At 45.5% G+C, this 16,211-nt stretch overlaps 1 protein-coding gene across 1 annotated transcript; it reads right to left on the bottom strand.

Annotated features, from left to right (window-relative positions):
* Positions 1 to 1,107: 1,107 nt before the first annotated feature.
* Positions 1,108 to 15,725, bottom strand: LOC126939060 (centromere protein I-like). The gene is made up of 4 exons (XM_050763956.1): positions 15,570 to 15,725; positions 14,486 to 14,610; positions 12,533 to 12,580; positions 1,108 to 2,893 (listed from the first exon to the last, which is right to left on the bottom strand). Exons 1-4 carry the CDS (start codon positions 15,723 to 15,725, stop codon positions 2,689 to 2,691), a joined length of 534 nt encoding a protein of 177 aa, XP_050619913.1. The 3' UTR covers positions 1,108 to 2,688.
* Positions 15,726 to 16,211: the final 486 nt, after the last annotated feature.

The following is a 16,211-nucleotide window of genomic DNA, read 5'->3' as shown; positions in this document are numbered from 1 at the left end:
GTGAAGGTCTCACCATGTTGCCCAGGTTGGTCTTGAACTCATAGGCTCAAGCAATCCACCAGTCTTGGTCTCCTAAAGTTCCGGGATTACAGGAGTCAACCACTGTGCCTGGCCAAAAATTGTTAAATTTTTAAATTAAAAAATCCCCCAAAATAGGCCAGGCACAGTGGCTCACACCTGTAATCCCAGCACTTGGGGAGGTTGAAGAGGGTGGGTTCTTTGAGGCCAGGTCAAAACCAGCCTGGCCAACATGGAAAAACCCCATCTTTACTAAAAATACAAAAATTAGCCAGGTGTGGTGCTGCAGGCCTGTAATCCCACCCATTCGGGAGGCTGAGGCAGGATAATCGCTTCAACCTGGGAGACAGAGGTTGTAGTAAACTGAGATCACACCACTGAACTCCAGCCTGAAAAACAGAGCAACTCTGTCTCAATTTAAAGAAAAATTCCCCCAGATAATTTCAAATTACATATCTAATAAGAGACTTACATCCAAATGCATAAAGAACTATTAAAACCCAACAATGAAAAGAGTAACAACCCAATTTAAAAATGGACAAAGGATCTGAACAGACATACTTTCAAGAAAATATACAAATGGCCAAAAAGCACATGAAAAGATGCTCAATCAACATCATTAGTCACTAGTCAAATACAAATCAAAGCAATGAGACACCAATTCAATGGCTACAGATAAACGGTAACAAATACTGGAGAGGATGAGGGGAAACTGGAACCTCATTTAAGCTGCTGGTGAGAATTTAGAATAGTGCAGTTGCTTTGGGAAACACGTAGCAATTCCTCAAAAGGTTAAACACAGAGGTACCGTATGACCCGGCAACACTACCCCAGGTATATACCCAAAAGAAGTGAGAAAACAGCCCCCACAAACACTTACACATCAACTGTTATTCTGCTTATTCATAATAAGCAAAAAGTAGAGACAATCCATCTATCCACCAACTAATGAATGGCTATAATAAATGTGATATACACATTCATACATGGAATCTTTGACAATAAAAAGGAATAAAGTACACAACCAAACATGCTTCATGGACCTTGAACCTTGAAAATATTATGTTAAGTGAAATAAGCCAGCTGTAAAATAAAAACATGGACTGTACAATTGTATTTACATGGAAAATTCAGAATAGGAAAATCCATGCCAGTGAAAAGTGTAAGTGGTGGCTGAGAGTTGAAGGAAAGGGGAGTGTGTGACTGCTACAGTTACAAAGTTCCTTTAAAAAATGCAGACTGGGCCAGACGCAGTGGCTCTCATCTGTAATCCCAGCACTTTGGGAGGCCGAGGCAGTCAGATCACCTGAGGTCAGGAGTTTGAAACCAGTCTGCCCAACATGGTGAAACCCCATCTCTACTAAAAATACAAAAATTAGCCGGGCATGGTGGCATGTGCCTGTAATCTCAGCTAACCAGGAGGCTGAGGCAGAAGAAATGCTTGAACTTTGGAGGCAGAGGCTGCAGTGAGCCAAGATGGCGCCACTGCACTCCAGCCTGGGTGATAGAGCAAAACTTAGTCTCAAAAAAAAAAAAAAAAAAAAAATGCTGACTGGTCATGGTGGCTCACACTTGTAATCTCAGTACTTTGGGAGGCAGGAGGATAGATAAAACCTGGCAACATAGTGGGACTCTGTATCTACAAAAAAAAAAAAAAAAAAATTAGCCTGGTGTGGGGGTACATGTTGGTAGACCCAGGCCTGGGATCATGCCACTGCACTCCAGCCTGGGTTACAGGGACACTGTCACCACACCAAAAAAAAAAAAAAAAGTTGTAAACTTAGGCTGTGTGGCTCACACCTGTGACCCCAGCACTTTGGGATGCCTAGGCAAAAGGTCTGCCATGAGGCCAGCAGTTTGAGAACAGCCTGGGCAACACAGTGAAGCTGCACTTCTATATATTTATTTATTAATGAATATTCCAAAATTAGATTTTGATGACAGATGCAGAACTCTGTGAATATCCTAAAGACCACAGACACGTAAACCTTGCAGTGTGAATTACATAATGCTCTTAAAGAAAAAGTTTATCACATGCATGCATAGACAGAGCCCACTCCACCCACCTCAGCCCCTGTGCTCTTGCAGCTCTATCTTGCACACACACGGGCACACAACTGCTTGTATGTTTCATTCATTTCTGGTAAAACGGTTCTGTTCCAGGGAGCACACACAGATGAAGGGAAGTGGTCACATCAGGCCCTCAGTGTGGTGCTGGCCCAGGGAGAGAGCCTATGTGGTAGAAACCCTTATCCTCTACTCCACCCGGGATGAATTCTTCTAGATAACTTAGCAAAAAGGGACAAGGATGCTTCTGGCTCATGCCTCAGGGCACTGTGGGGCTTCGGTAAGGACCCCTCGGAGGGGCTGAGAACAAACGAGATTCTTGCTCATGACACTGATCCCTTCCACAGGAGCAACTGGGGGTCTAAGTGAGCTCTCTGTAGGATTCACAGGGGCTCACCACAGATGGAAGGTGCTGGCTGTGAGGTCTGGGGCCAGAGGCTGGGCCTGCATCCCAAGTGTCCTCCCTGTACCATGGACACACAGGAGCACCCAGAGTGCTGCAGGCAAAGCCAGCTGTGCCTGTGATCAATGAGCAACCACCCCACTCCGACTCCTGGTGATCAACCAATGTGCAACGCCCCCACCCCGACTTCCTGTGATCAATCAATGAGCAACCACCCCACCCACACTCCCTAAGACCCCCCAGAGAAGGATTCCAGAGTCTGTGACACTCTCCTTTCCAAGCCTCTCTGGCAGGGGGGCTCCACCCGCTAAGGTCTTACTTGGGGCTTGGCCTTCAGGAACATGGCTCTCCATATCGTTGCTGGATTTACTGTGCGCCACGCTAGCTTTCCTCATGGCATTCTCGCTGAAACACAAACAGAGAAGAGAGGTTTGGTTACACCAGCGAGTCCAATGCGGGGCCCTGGCCAACAGGTCCTGCAGAGCAGCTGCCCCTGGTAACAAGGTGCTGTCCTCAGCACACCAGTCTGGCTGAGGTCCAAAAGAGGCATGAAGAAAGGGGCACTCAACAAAGAGCAATGACAGGCCGCTGAGCCAGGGAGAGTGACCAGGATGATGAAACAGAAGGGACTGGAAAAGTGGTCACCATGGAGCAAAGAGGGAACCATGGCACGAAGGGGTGGGGGGCTAGTCCCTAAGAATGGCTCCTACATGATGAAGGAGGTATGCATTAGACTACGGCGGCAGCTGGTCTCTAGTTCCTAGTTCCTGTTCTCTTGAGTGGCCTGGATCCCCACCAACTCTGCCAGCATGGTAGGACCCAGATTTCTCCTCTGTAAAATAAAGGGGCCACGAGAAGTCATCATTCAGTCCCTCCCAAAGCAAGGGTTTGACCCTGTGTGGGACAACGCAGGTCCTGTATGTGGGATCAGAGAGAAGCCCCAACTTCAACACCTTCTAGCTGGGAACAAGAGGAGAAAGAAGACAGAAACATGAAACGTTGTTTTTAATAACATTTACCAACAATTCTGTACTGAGAGATGGAATCCTATGAAAGGTTTTTCATCACACTTCTGCTCCGCAGAGACAAAGAGCCATGTGCGTCAGTTAAGCTGGAGCCAGCTTGAATGCAGCCCACATTGCCCCTGACATTCACAGGGCAAGACGGGAACAGGAGTGCATCTGTTAGGAAGGCCTGGCCTGTGGCTCCCAGGGACTGGCTGCCCTGGTCTGCTCATGGCCTGCCTTCTTCCCAGGAGGAGAGGTCTCTTCCCTGCCTGGTCTCCGTGCAACAGCTTTGAGGTGGTGGGATGACCAGGTTGAAGAAAATGTACTTGGTGAGCTGAAGGCAAGGCGGCACCAGACACCAGTGGATTTGCTGTGGACAAGCGCTGTCCTCTCCTGGGTAACATCACAGATGACATGCACACTGTGGGCACCAACTGTCAGCAACACTGGGCTTACTGATAAAGAAACAAGCGAGTGTGCCAGGGCTCGGGGGCCTTGTCTCGGAGTGAACTGAATAGGCCCAGTCCAGCTGGTGCTAGAAATAATTCTGATCACTCCAAACAGTAATCAACCAACCCCAGGAAACAGAAGGACTGTGCACACGGGGCTGCAGCAACACAACTGTGATTCCTCAAGACATCACAGAAAGGAGACTCAATGCTGAGACGCGCACACATCTGTCTTCATGTGAAAAGAAAAACAAAGCGACACTGTCCTACCCCTGCTCAATTCAAAAAGCATGCTTGCAGCTCCCACCTCCCTGGGTGCTTTCTGAAGCCTCAACTGAGGCGACAAGGCAGCAAGAGGTTCCTGCTCACCAGGCATCCATGGGTGAAACAGAAAAATAAGGGGAAAGGTCACTAGGGCCACAAGAGATGAGAGTTATCAGTTCAGGAGGATGAGAACCAGCTCACACACAGTGCAGGGTCAGAGTCCTGGTGAAGCCAGGCAGGGTAGGGCTGGGAGGACCCTGTGCACATGGTCTGGGGCTGGCAAGGGGCAGGCTCTCCAAACCCAGAGGCTGAGAAGGGAGCTGCTAGGCCCCAGGAGTCACTGAGCATTTCTGATAGAAGTGGCTGCACAGACCTCTTTTCTGAAGGATGCCTCACCTGTGCCCCTCCCACCTCAAGAGCATACCTGTCTTTCTCCCCACCTTCCTTTTCTCTTTTGTTTTTTGAGACAAGGTCTCACTCTGTCACAGGTACAGCACAATGGCACAAACAGCTCACTGCAGCTGTGAACTCCTGGGCTCAAGTATCCTCCCACCTCAGCCTCCCAAATAGTTGGGACTACAGGCATGCACTACCACGCCTGGCTAAGTTTTTTGGTTTATACTTTTTATTATTTATTATTATTATTTTGGTAAAGACAGGGTCTTGTTTTATTTTCCAGCCTGGTCTTGAACTCCTGGCCTTCAGTGATCCTCCCAACTTGGCCTCCCAAACCACTGGGACCAATAGCAAGACTCAGGAGAGAGCAGCAGAAACAGCAGCAAAGCGGGACAATATAAAGGTTGGCTGTGTGAGGAGTGGGGAGGCCGTGGGGCACATGTGGCCAGGAGTCAGAGAGGGAGAGGGGTGCACAGGAGTCTGAGGGTGACATCCAGTTACACAGATTGGCTCTATGACCTACAGCAACAATCACGGAAGGCAAAGCCAGGCCTGATACAAAAGCAGTCTTTTCAAGCTGCTACTGGCTATTTTTGAGTGTGTCCGCACACTAGCAGTCCCCCCAGTCTTGGTGCAGCAGAGACGCCTGGCACAGTCACAGAGACAAGATCCAGAAACACGGCTTAGTGCAATAGCTTTGGGGTGGTGGAATGACCAGGTTGAAGAAACGTGTTTGGTGAGCTGAAGACAAGCTGGCATCAGACACCAGGGGATGTGCTGGTGGATGAGCCCTGTCCGGTCCTGGGTAACGTCATAGATGACGTGGACACTGGGCACTAACTGTCAGCAACTCAGAGCCTGAGGAGCATGGAACAAACTGGAGGCCAGAAACAGGCATGTCTTGACAGGCCAACACCAGGAAAACCCAGCTTATGTCAACGTCCAGTCCCGGCTGAGCTTCAGCGGGTCGGAGTGGGGCTGAGAAGCAATAGGTGATCATCCTGCAAGGCTGCGGCTCTGAACAGCAGCACCGTGCCATGTCACTCGCATGTCCTCTATGCAGCATCCACCCAAGGAGGCCCTGCAGGTTTGGTGGCTGGCTAAACAGACACCCTGCACCATTTTCAATTCTGTGAATAATATTTTTGAAAATGTCTTTGCTCTTGTTTCTACTTTGAAGATCGTGTGCCACAAAACAGACACAGTGAAAAAAAAGCACCCAGATACCCTGCAGTGAAACCCCCACACTTCCCCGTGGATGCTGCCCTCTCCTCTTCAGCTAGCCCAGCGCTTTCCAGAGGCATCCCTTGCCTGGACACTGACTCCACCAGAGGGCACTCATTTCACATTCCTGCTGAGATCCACTCCCCCACCTCCTTCCTTCCTCAGACCTAACATGCCTGCTGCAGGGGCCAACTTTCAGAACAGCACCAACTGCTCCCAAAGCCCCCTTCTGATCTCCCTGAGCTAGGCTCTGCTGCCAACCCCAGAATGCCTTCCTGAACAGTCAGACCCGACTGGCCACTCCTCAGCCTCGGTCTTGTGAAAACAAATTCCCTTCGATTCACTGTCATGAAATGAAAGAAAACGATTGTACGAGACAGCTCCAAACATGGAGCAAGCAGTATAGCTTCAGACAAAGAACAGAGAACCAACCTGTCATGGTGAGCTTTACCTCCACCCAAACAAGCCTGGAAAACGAGGGCCTGCCCAGCCAGGGGCGGGCAGCGAGCAGAGTGGTGTCAGCTCAATGGCTGTCCTGCCATAGTCCCGTCCAACATAAGCAACAGGCTCGCAAACAGTAGGAGCCTATAAGGCAGCCACCAAGGAACCCCAGGATGCCTGGGTAGTGCTCACACTAGCTGAGGAAGGGGGCTGGGGGGTCACTCCCTGCTTGCAACCAACCAGACCTCTGGACACAAGGACTGTCACCTGCTCAGAGCACACAACCACTTGCCGTGACCTGGGCTCCAGTGCTCTGCCTAGGGCCATGCTCTAGCTGGCTACCATGGGTATGTCCGTGCACCCAATCAGGGTTCAACTGATATCTGGTTTAAAGTGAAGCCTCTCCAGGGACCTTACTGTCCAGAACTGTCCCCAGAACATGGTTATGTCTCAAAGGCACTGCCTGACCCTTTCTGAGCAGCAGCCTGCAGGGACACACTAAGAAAAGCTGTTGGTATTTTCATCACCCAGCACCAAGTGCCTATGCCAGAAATCTGCGAACCCCCTTTACTTTCTAACTGCCACCTCCAATTCCCCAAGTTCACATCTCTGCCACAACTCCCACTGAATCTGTGGCAATTCCTCCCACTGGGCCTGTCTCCAGTTCCCATTCCTACCCCCACACCCTTCCCAGCACCCCAAGTCACAGGACTGCCAGTGAGCCTGGGAAGCAAACTGGGCCATATCCCTGCCTGCCTCGAGGTCCTTGATCCTCACCTCTCACCAGGAGAGCAGGCAGCCTGTCCTGGACCCCACCAAGGCTGCTCCTATGCCTGCCTGCACACTGTCCCCAGGACCCTGGGGATGGTGACCTGCTGCCTCGCACACTGCCTGCACACTGCCGTGGCACCTCCTGGAGAGATCACTGGTTCTTGTGTACCAATCCCACTATACTCTGAACACCCTGTGAGTAGAGACAATGGCTGTTCACCTTTGTGGGCAGCAGACAAGCATCACTGGCAGACAAAACTACTGGCTCTCTTTAGCACAAGGAGTGGAACCGCCATGCATTTTGATGAGACATGATGTGCACAATGAAAAATCAGCATGGCAGCCATAGGAGCAAACCAGGCCTAAAACAGGCATCTCCTGGCAGCGAAGACCAGGGTGCCCAGGGAATGTGTGTGCTGGGGCAGGCAGCTGGGCCTGGCAGGAAGCAGAGAAGGGAAGAAGGGCCTGGGCTCAAATTCCAAAGTGGCCACTCACCAACTCTGGGTCCTGGGAGAGGCACTCCCTCCCCCAAAGCATGGCCCCTTCATAAAGGAGGACTCTGAGGGGCTGTGGCCAGGATGAAGGTTCACAGAGAGGACCAGGCAGTGAGGACAGAGCCGGCGTTGGCTGGGTCTACAGGGCTACTGTCCAGCAGGGGCTTGTGGTTCCTCACCTCCTTCCTGTGCCCAAATTGGGAAACTCTATCAACAGAAGTCCACTCTCAGTCTTTACAATCTGAATGAGACTAGGATAAACCAAAAACCTGGCAAACTGAGTACCCTAGGGAAGGAACACAGGGCATCAAATGCAAAGCCTGCTAAGGTCAGCGAGGCCCAAGGCAAGCTGCCCCGTCTGCCCTCACCCAACTGGCAGTGCCTCCCCGTCCTCCCTTTGCACACAGGGTGGGGACGGTGCTGATCTCACGCGGGGCTCTGAGGTTAATTATCACTTAATATTATAAGGCACTGGACATGCAGGAAGTGCGAGGGATGCATTAAAGAAGTAAGTCAGGTAACAGCCTGCTGAACTGTGCAGGACAGCATCCCAAAACACCTCTGCCACGCATTGAGGTTACTGTCACCCCCTCCACAGCAGATGATGGAGTGGTGAGCACCAGCAGCTTCCTGAGGCAGAGCCACCCTTCCACTGGAGCTCTGAGTCCCCTGCAGTGTACCCTGAGGCCAGCTCTACAGCCCGCAGGAAGGACGTTCACACAAACGTGGAGGAGGCCTGAGCTGGCCTCCCTGCTCCCACTCCTGCTCCATGCCCTGACTCTTCCTTCCACAAACACCCTGGTTCCCACTGAGGATCCTCTCTCCTCTCAGTGAGGGCTCTCCCTGGCCCCACCCTCTTCACCACTGTAGCCCCGACACACTGCCAGGCCCCTTCCCTGGTCTAACTGCTTTCCCTTTGCTGAATGAAGGCATGAATTCCCAGGACAGCCAACTCCTCCATCCTCCTGCTGGTGTCCTAAAGAAGGGGAGCTGCTTTCCTCCCTGGGTCACAGACTCACCCTCCTGACCTCAGGGGGACAGGATGATACCTCTCAGCTATTGTGGGACAGATTTATGTTCTGCTCAAAGGAAACTTCTGTGGGTTTCTTCTAATTTTGAGAGGCACAACACCCACTAATCAAGTGAACTCTCATGGGGCAGAAGGAATTTTTGGCAGCTCCACTTTGCCCCACCCAAGAAGCCTCCTGGTAAATTGCTGCCTGTGTGTGCAGTCTGTTTGCCCACCTGGGACAGGAGTCCACAGCTTGTACGTGGGGCCCTTTACCCTGTGTGTTTACAAACCTAAATCACAGAGGACCAGAAGACAACAGAAGGAGAGTTATACAATCTCAGGATGAAAAATATTTCCTAAGCATGTCACCAGAAACAGACACCATAAAAGAAAGATTTTCCCATACTGAAGATATGGGTGGGGCGCAGTGGCTCACACCTATAATCCCAGCCCTCTGGGAGGCCAAGGCAGGTGGATCTCTTGAAGTCAGGAGTTCGAGACCAGCCTGGGCAACATGGCAAACCCCGTCTCTACTAAAAATACAAAAATTAGCCGTGCATGGAGTCTCGCTCTGTCGCCCAGGCTGGAGTGCAGCGGTGCGATCTTGACTCACTGCAACCTCCACCTCCTGGGTTCAAGCGATTCTCCTTCCTCAGCATCTTGAGTATCTGTGATTACAGGCATGTGCCACCACACCGGGCTAATTTTTTTATTTTTAGTAGAAATGGATTTCACCATGTTTGCCAGGCTGGTCCCGAACACTTGACCTCAGTTGATTCAGCCGCCTCGGCCTCCCAAAGTAACAGGATTACAGGTATGAGCCACCACGCCCAGCCTGGATTCTTTATGGAAATTGATAAGCTGTTTCTAAAATTCATATGGAATTTCAAAGAACCAAGAATAGCCAAAACAATCTTGAAAAAGAAGAACAAGTTTGAGAACTCACATTTTCTGATTTCAAAGCTCGCTACAAAGCTATACTAATCAAGACAGCATTTACTGGCAAGAGGATAGACATCTAGATCCATAAAATAGAACTCAGAGTCCATACATTTACGGCCCATTGACGTTAGACAACGGTCAAAACATTTCAATGGAAAAGAGTAGCCTTTTCAACAAATGGTGTGGGTGCATTTGTGTCCTCACACACACAAAAATGAAGTTGTATACTTAAACCACAACATATACAAGAGATAACATTGATTTTAAAAACCCAAATGTAAGAATTTAAAACTGTAAAATTCTCAGAGGAATAAATCTTTGTAACCTTGAGTTAGGCAGTGATTTCTTAAGCCCTAACAAAAGCATAAGCAGTAGGAAAAAAAAGGTGAAATTTCATTTCATCAAAATTAAAAACCTTTGTAAATCAAAAGACACTAACAAAAAATTCACAATCCATAAAATTGGAAAAAACTTTGCAAATTACTTATTTGATAAAGGATTTGTATCTAGAATATAAAAACTATTACAACTGAATAATAAAATCACAAACTCATTTAAAAATATGCAAAGGGCCAGGCGTGGTGGCTTACACCTGTAATCCCAGCACTCCGGGAGGCCAACCCAGATAAGACTGTTTGAGTTCAGGATTTCCAGACCAGCCTGGGCAACATGGTGAAACCCTTTCTACAAAAAAAATGAACCAGGAGTGGTGGCGTGTGCTTTTAGTCCCAGCTACTTAGGAGGCTTAGGTGGGGGAATCAACTGAGCTCTGGACTTCGTGGCTGCAGTAAGCTGTGATTGCACTACTGCCCTCCAGCCTGAGCTACAGAACGACCATATCAAAAAAAAAAAAATATATATATATATATACACACATACACATAGACATACATATATCGAAATACATATATAGTGTATTTAGTGTAGATACACACTAAAGAAATTTATAAAATCTTAAAAATGAGCAAAGAATCTGAATAGGCATTTCTCCAAAGAAAATATATACATGATCAATAAGTACATGAAAAGATGCTAAAAATCAACAGCTACCATGGAAATGCAAATCAATACCACAATGAAATACCACTTCACATCTCCGGGATGGCCAGAACCAAAAAAAAAAAAAAAAAACACAAACAAATCAGATAACAAGTGTTAGGAAAGAGGTGGAGAGAATGGAACCATCACATACTGCTGATGGGAATGTGAAATGGTGTTGTTACTTTGGAAAAGTATGGAAGTTCTTCCAGTTCTTAAACAGAGTTACCATATGATCTAGCATTCCCACTCTTAAGTACATACACCCAAGAGAAATGAAAACATATGTCCACACAAAACCTTTTACAAGAATACTTCCTGATAATCACCAAAAAGTGAAAATAACCAAAATTTCTATCAACTGATAAATGAGTAGAATGTCCTATCTATACAAAGGAATAGTATTTAGGAGTAAAAGTACTAATACATGCTATAAGACAGCTGAACACTGAAAACATTATGCTAAGTGAAAGAAGCCAGGCTGGGCACTGTGGCTCATGCCTGTAATCCCAGCAGTATGGGAGGAGGTCCGAGCAGCCTGGTGGTGAAATCTAAAAATGCAAAAAATTTCAGACACAGTGGTCAGGCCGAGGCGATCACTTAATGTCAGGAGTTTGAGACCAGCCTGGCCAACATGGTTAAGCCTCATCTCTACTAAAAAATACAAAAATTAGCTGGGTGTAGTGGCAGGTGCCTGTAATCCCAGCTACTCAGGAGGCCGAGGCAAGAGAATCGCTTGAACCCAGGAGGCGGAGGTTGCAATGAGCTGAGATTGCACCACTGCACTCCAGCCCGGGCGACGCGAGATTCCCTCTCAAAATAAATAAATACAAAAAAATTAAAAAAAAAAAAAAAAAAAAAAGAAAAGAAAAGAAAGAGACAGGGCTGAGAGTGAAGTCCTGAAAGGATATACACAAACACACACCCTCCTCCCCCTGCCTGCATATTGGTATCATTCCATTAAATGAGCAGTCTTTGACTAAGGTTGTAACTCTAATTGTAATATTATCTAGCCTAAATTTTCTATCTTTTCTAGAAGGATTTTCTGAGAGCTTCTGAGAGCTTCCATGTCTATGAAACTTTTCGTTACATGGAGCCACCTCTACCCAGGCAGGACTGAACTGATCACTCCCCCATCTTTCTCACAACTGAAGCTTTTCTTCATTTTGCCACGTTGTATTACAGTGATTTGTTTACAAGTCTGTCTCTGCTACAAGCCCAAGCTCTCTCAGAGGACAGCAACTAACTTAAATTAACTGGAATCCCAGACCCTAGCAAAATGCCCAAAATTTAGTTGTTACTTAAAAAAAAAAACTACGGTGGCTCAAGCACTAAAACAGCACTTTGGGACATGGGCGGATCACGAGGTCAGGAGATCGAGACCACTAACACGGGTGAAACCCCGTCTCTAGCCGGGTGAAGGTGCCTGTAGTCACAGCTACTCGGGAGGCTGAGCAGGAGTTAGACCCAGGAGGCCTAGTGAGCTTCCGGCCACTGCACTCCAGCCTGGGCGACAGAGCACTCACTCAAAAAAAGAAAAAAAAAACTACTAAACACGTCTTACAGTTCAGACACATTAAATGTACAGCAGTTCCTATTTCTGCCATCACAGTATTACTATACAAAATCTAAACATTCTTTAAATACCCTTAGCTGTAGCAAAACAGAAACAGCACAACTCAAGAAAGAAAGATGAATGACTACATTTAAACTGTTTTTATATTCAGCCACTCCAGTTTTTTTCTAGCATTTTGGGGTCAATACAGATTCCTTTCCCAAAGGGTCTGGATGTCCACAGGCAACCAACCATGGATGTCAAATAGTGATTAAATTCTTGGTAAGTCTTGCTGCTGAAATCGAAACCTGATTTTGTCTAATGGGAAAGAAAAAAAAAAAATTGTCACTATCACCTATTTTCCCTTTCCTCCTCCTTCCCATCAGGTCACGTAAATCTAGACTTAATTTTTGAGTAACAGTGATTTAACACAGAGCTTTCTCATTCATACCTTTTGTACCAAACATTTTTCTTTGCGGCAGTCAGATTTTTACGATACCTACCAGAAAAAAACAAACAGAATGAAACATTTAACATACCTTTGAATACAATGCCTTTGACATAGTAAAATATAAAAACACACTATAAATGTAAATATATGCAAATATGCATACACAAATATCCAGTTGTCTAGTTAAGGATTTTATCCTTTTGTAGTACATTCTCCTCAAGTAAAAATAAATAGAGGCTCAAGAAGTTGTACACTTATGATGCTTACTTCACTAAATAAAAAATAAACAATAAAAAATGCTTTCAGTGTTTCACTATAAAAAATTAATAAAGTTCTGGCTGGGTGCGGTGGTTCACGCTTGTAATCCCAGCACTTTGGGAGGCCAAGGTAAGTGAATCACCAGGTCAGGAGTTTCAGACCAGCCTGAGAAACATGGTGATATCCCATCTCTACTAAAAATACAAAAATTAGCTGGACGTGGTGGCGTGGGTGCCTGTAATCCCAGATACTCGAGAGGCTGAGGAAGGAGAATCGCTTGAACCTGGGAGGCAGAGGTTGCAGTGAGCCAAGATCGCAACACTGCACTCTAGCCTGGGCAACAAGACCTAGATTGCATCTCAAAAAAATAAAAAATATAATAGAGTTCTCACTCATAAGTAGGGGTTGAATGACGAGAACACATGGACACAGAAAGATCATCATCATACACTGGGGCCTGTCAGGGGTGAGGGGAAAGGGGAGGGAGGGCATTAGGACAAATACCTAATGCATATGGGGCTTAAAACCTAGATGACGGGTTGATAGGCACAGCAAACCACCCCATGCCACATGTATAACCATGTAACAAACGTGCACCTTCTGCTTATCCCAAAACTTAAAAGTAAAATGAAAAAAAATTAATAGAGGCTCAAAAACAGTCACTGATATAAAACTTATTTTCTTAACGGAAAGAAAATCATGCAGCAGAAAGCACAAAAGGGAAGTCTAGAAATACGTTTTTCTTGTCTGAGAACTATTAACAACTAATTAGTTTTTAAACATTTTAAACTTGACATAGTCCTACAAGTTACACCAACAAGGTCTGCACTTAGCCAGGCATGGTGACTCATGCCTGTAATGGCAATTTGGGACTCATGCCTGTAATTCCCAGCAGTCTTTGACTAAGGTTGTAACTCTAATTGTAATATCATCTAGCCTAAATTTTCTATCTTTTCTAGAAGGATTTTCTAGAAATCCGAGGTGGATTGGATCACCTGAGGTCAGGAGTTTGAGACCACCCTGGCCAAAATGGTGAAACCCTGTCTCTATGAAAAAACACAAAAAATTAGCCGTGTGTGGTGGCAGGCACCTATAATCTCAGCTACTCCAGAGACTGAGGCAGAAGAATCACTTTAACCTGGGAGGCAGAGGGTGCGGTGAGCCGAGAAGGTGCTGTTGCACTCCAGGTTGACAAGAGCAAAACTCTGTCTCAAAAAAAAAAAAAAAAAAAAAAAAAAAAAGTTATGGACTGAGAAAAGTAATTTCAGTCCACAAGTTACAGAATTAGAGGAGACCAGAAATAATACTTACAGTTCCACATAATTGGCAACAGCTCCCCTTATCTCCCAGAAAATATTTTTATCAGAGAAGCTACAAATACTTAAAGCAATTGTCAGCAAATGACTTAATTTTTCCTGAAGACACAGCAATTAGAATGAACAATGCTGAGTGCAATAGTACCACTGCACAACAGGTCCTTAACTATGATTTTTTTTTATTCTGTAGCCACACCAGTGGAGGATTTAAAAACAACACAGCTGTCATGGCCCCATATTGGAATCTCATGTCCAACAGCAAGCCCGATTTCCAGAGGCTTTGGCCAAAGACAAGTAGGAATATTTTTTGTATTACAGCTGAAAGATGAAGAGAAAATTATAATATACCATTTCATAAAATGGTAAAAAGGCTTTGTACCTGCTCATAATAAAACACCTCTGGTTCAGGATGTTGGCATCCAGGCTGAAGAGTACAGAATATAAGATCCCAGGAAGAGACACCACCACTAATGGAAGGTTATAATTTATATATGTGTCACACACCTTTGAGAAGGAAAGATAACATCAGTATATAGACTATTCCCCAGAACTTCTCAACCAAGTTCACCCAAAGAATCATCAGTATAAGATAATAATGTAACATTAGCTTTGGACATGCCTGACTCCTAAACAAACAGATAACTATAAGCTTGCTTAACACAGACTTCACCAAATATCAGTCATACTACAGAGGGTAATTTCTAAAAGACCATTACTTGAATCTTTCATTTCTTCTAGGGAAAGGTCTTACAGTTAGGGGGACAGGGTAAAGGAAGGAAGTATTTCTTTCCCCTTAAGTCCCAAATACTTATTTATCATATGAGTTAGCTGTCAACCTAGAAAACAAAGGAGCGTGTTTCTAAGCAAATGCGTAACACAAGACAAATAGGTATTAGCAGAGGAAGCTGGGAAAAGTGAGACTACCATGGACACTTCATGGATATTAAGTTGCTGCAAAAGTAATTGCAGTTTTTGCCATTGAAAACAATAGCAAAAACCACAATTACTTTTGCATCACCCTATAGTTCTGCCCAGGTTATATACTGTAACACAATAAAAGGGTACTAGGTACCAAGAGAAGTAAGGCAGTTGAAAAGTAGACATGGAGATCTGAAGAAACAACAAGAAATTTTTGGTTTCCACCAGGAGTTAGGAATGGAAGGAACAAAAAATAATGCTAACAACAGACTTCTGTCTAGGACCAGTGTTAACACAGGGTAATGCTGTGGTGCCTGGACCTTAGAAAAAAAAAAAAAAAATAAGCATTTGCTTTTCCACGTGGTTTATGAAAGTCAATTGTTCTGGAGAGAAAATAATCATGAACTTCAAAATGTAAGGTTACTTGAATGATGCTAATGAGATCACAGCCTACCTTAATATTTGTGCATAAAATTTAAATACTATGCCAATAAAGTGAATAGCTTTCACAAAAATCCCAATGGGGAAACTGAAACATGTTTTACCTTCTCATAGAAATCCAAAATAAAGTGCAGCAAGAAAGTTCTGTTGCTCTCCACGTGCACTGCAGTAGTGGACAGCCACCCTACATAGTGGAGCAGTTTAGACACAGAGCTCATGGATCCGCCCAGTTCTCTCTCTGCAATAAGAAACCATAACATTCAGATACAGAGTAGCAAAAGTGTTCACAATTTCCAAGCTAAAGGTGAATAATATAAAGGAAAAAGGTGGTGAAGGTTTTAAAACTATCAGTGCTCCAATGTATAATTTACTTTTTAAAAAATCAGTGGTTAATCATAAAACTACACACAGCCTTCCAGGGAATCATTAAGACGAAATCACATAGAACATTCTAAACAACCAGACTCTACTAGTAAATAACAGATAAATACAGTATTAAGCTCCAAGCAGTTATGAAAATTCTCAAGTGAGAGATATAAAAACCACTAGAAATATAGGTATTTCTTTAACAGTTAAAGGGAGAAAAAGGTTCACATAAAAGTGACATGAAAAATTCATGGCCAAGCACAGTGGCTCACATCTGTAATTCCAGTACTTAGGGAGGCCAAGGCAGGCAGAGTTCTTGAATCCAGGAATTTGAGACCAGCCTGGGCAACGTGGCAAAAGCTCTTTACAAAAAATACAAA

Source organism: Macaca thibetana, chromosome 16, assembly GCF_024542745.1.
Source record: "Macaca thibetana thibetana isolate TM-01 chromosome 16, ASM2454274v1, whole genome shotgun sequence".
Classification (NCBI taxonomy): Eukaryota; Metazoa; Chordata; class Mammalia; order Primates; family Cercopithecidae; genus Macaca; species Macaca thibetana.
The sequence above is the reverse complement of the archived record's forward strand: the minus strand, read 5'-3'. Positions and strand labels throughout refer to the sequence as shown.

What these genes read in the sequence shown, in the direction of transcription:
- LOC126939060 (XM_050763956.1), bottom strand. Translation starts at nt 15,725, where the DNA reads ATGTTATGGTTTCTTATTGCAGAGAGAGAACTGGGCGGATCCATGAGC. An exon ending in TTTTGGATTTCTATGAGAAG is followed by an intron (nt 14,611 to 15,569) that starts GTAAAACATGTT and finishes TCCTTCTCAAAG; the next exon opens with GTGTGTGACACATATATAAA. An exon ending in AGGTGTTTTATTATGAGCAG is followed by an intron (nt 12,581 to 14,485) that starts GTACAAAGCCTT and finishes TTTTTCTGGTAG; the next exon opens with GTATCGTAAAAATCTGACTG.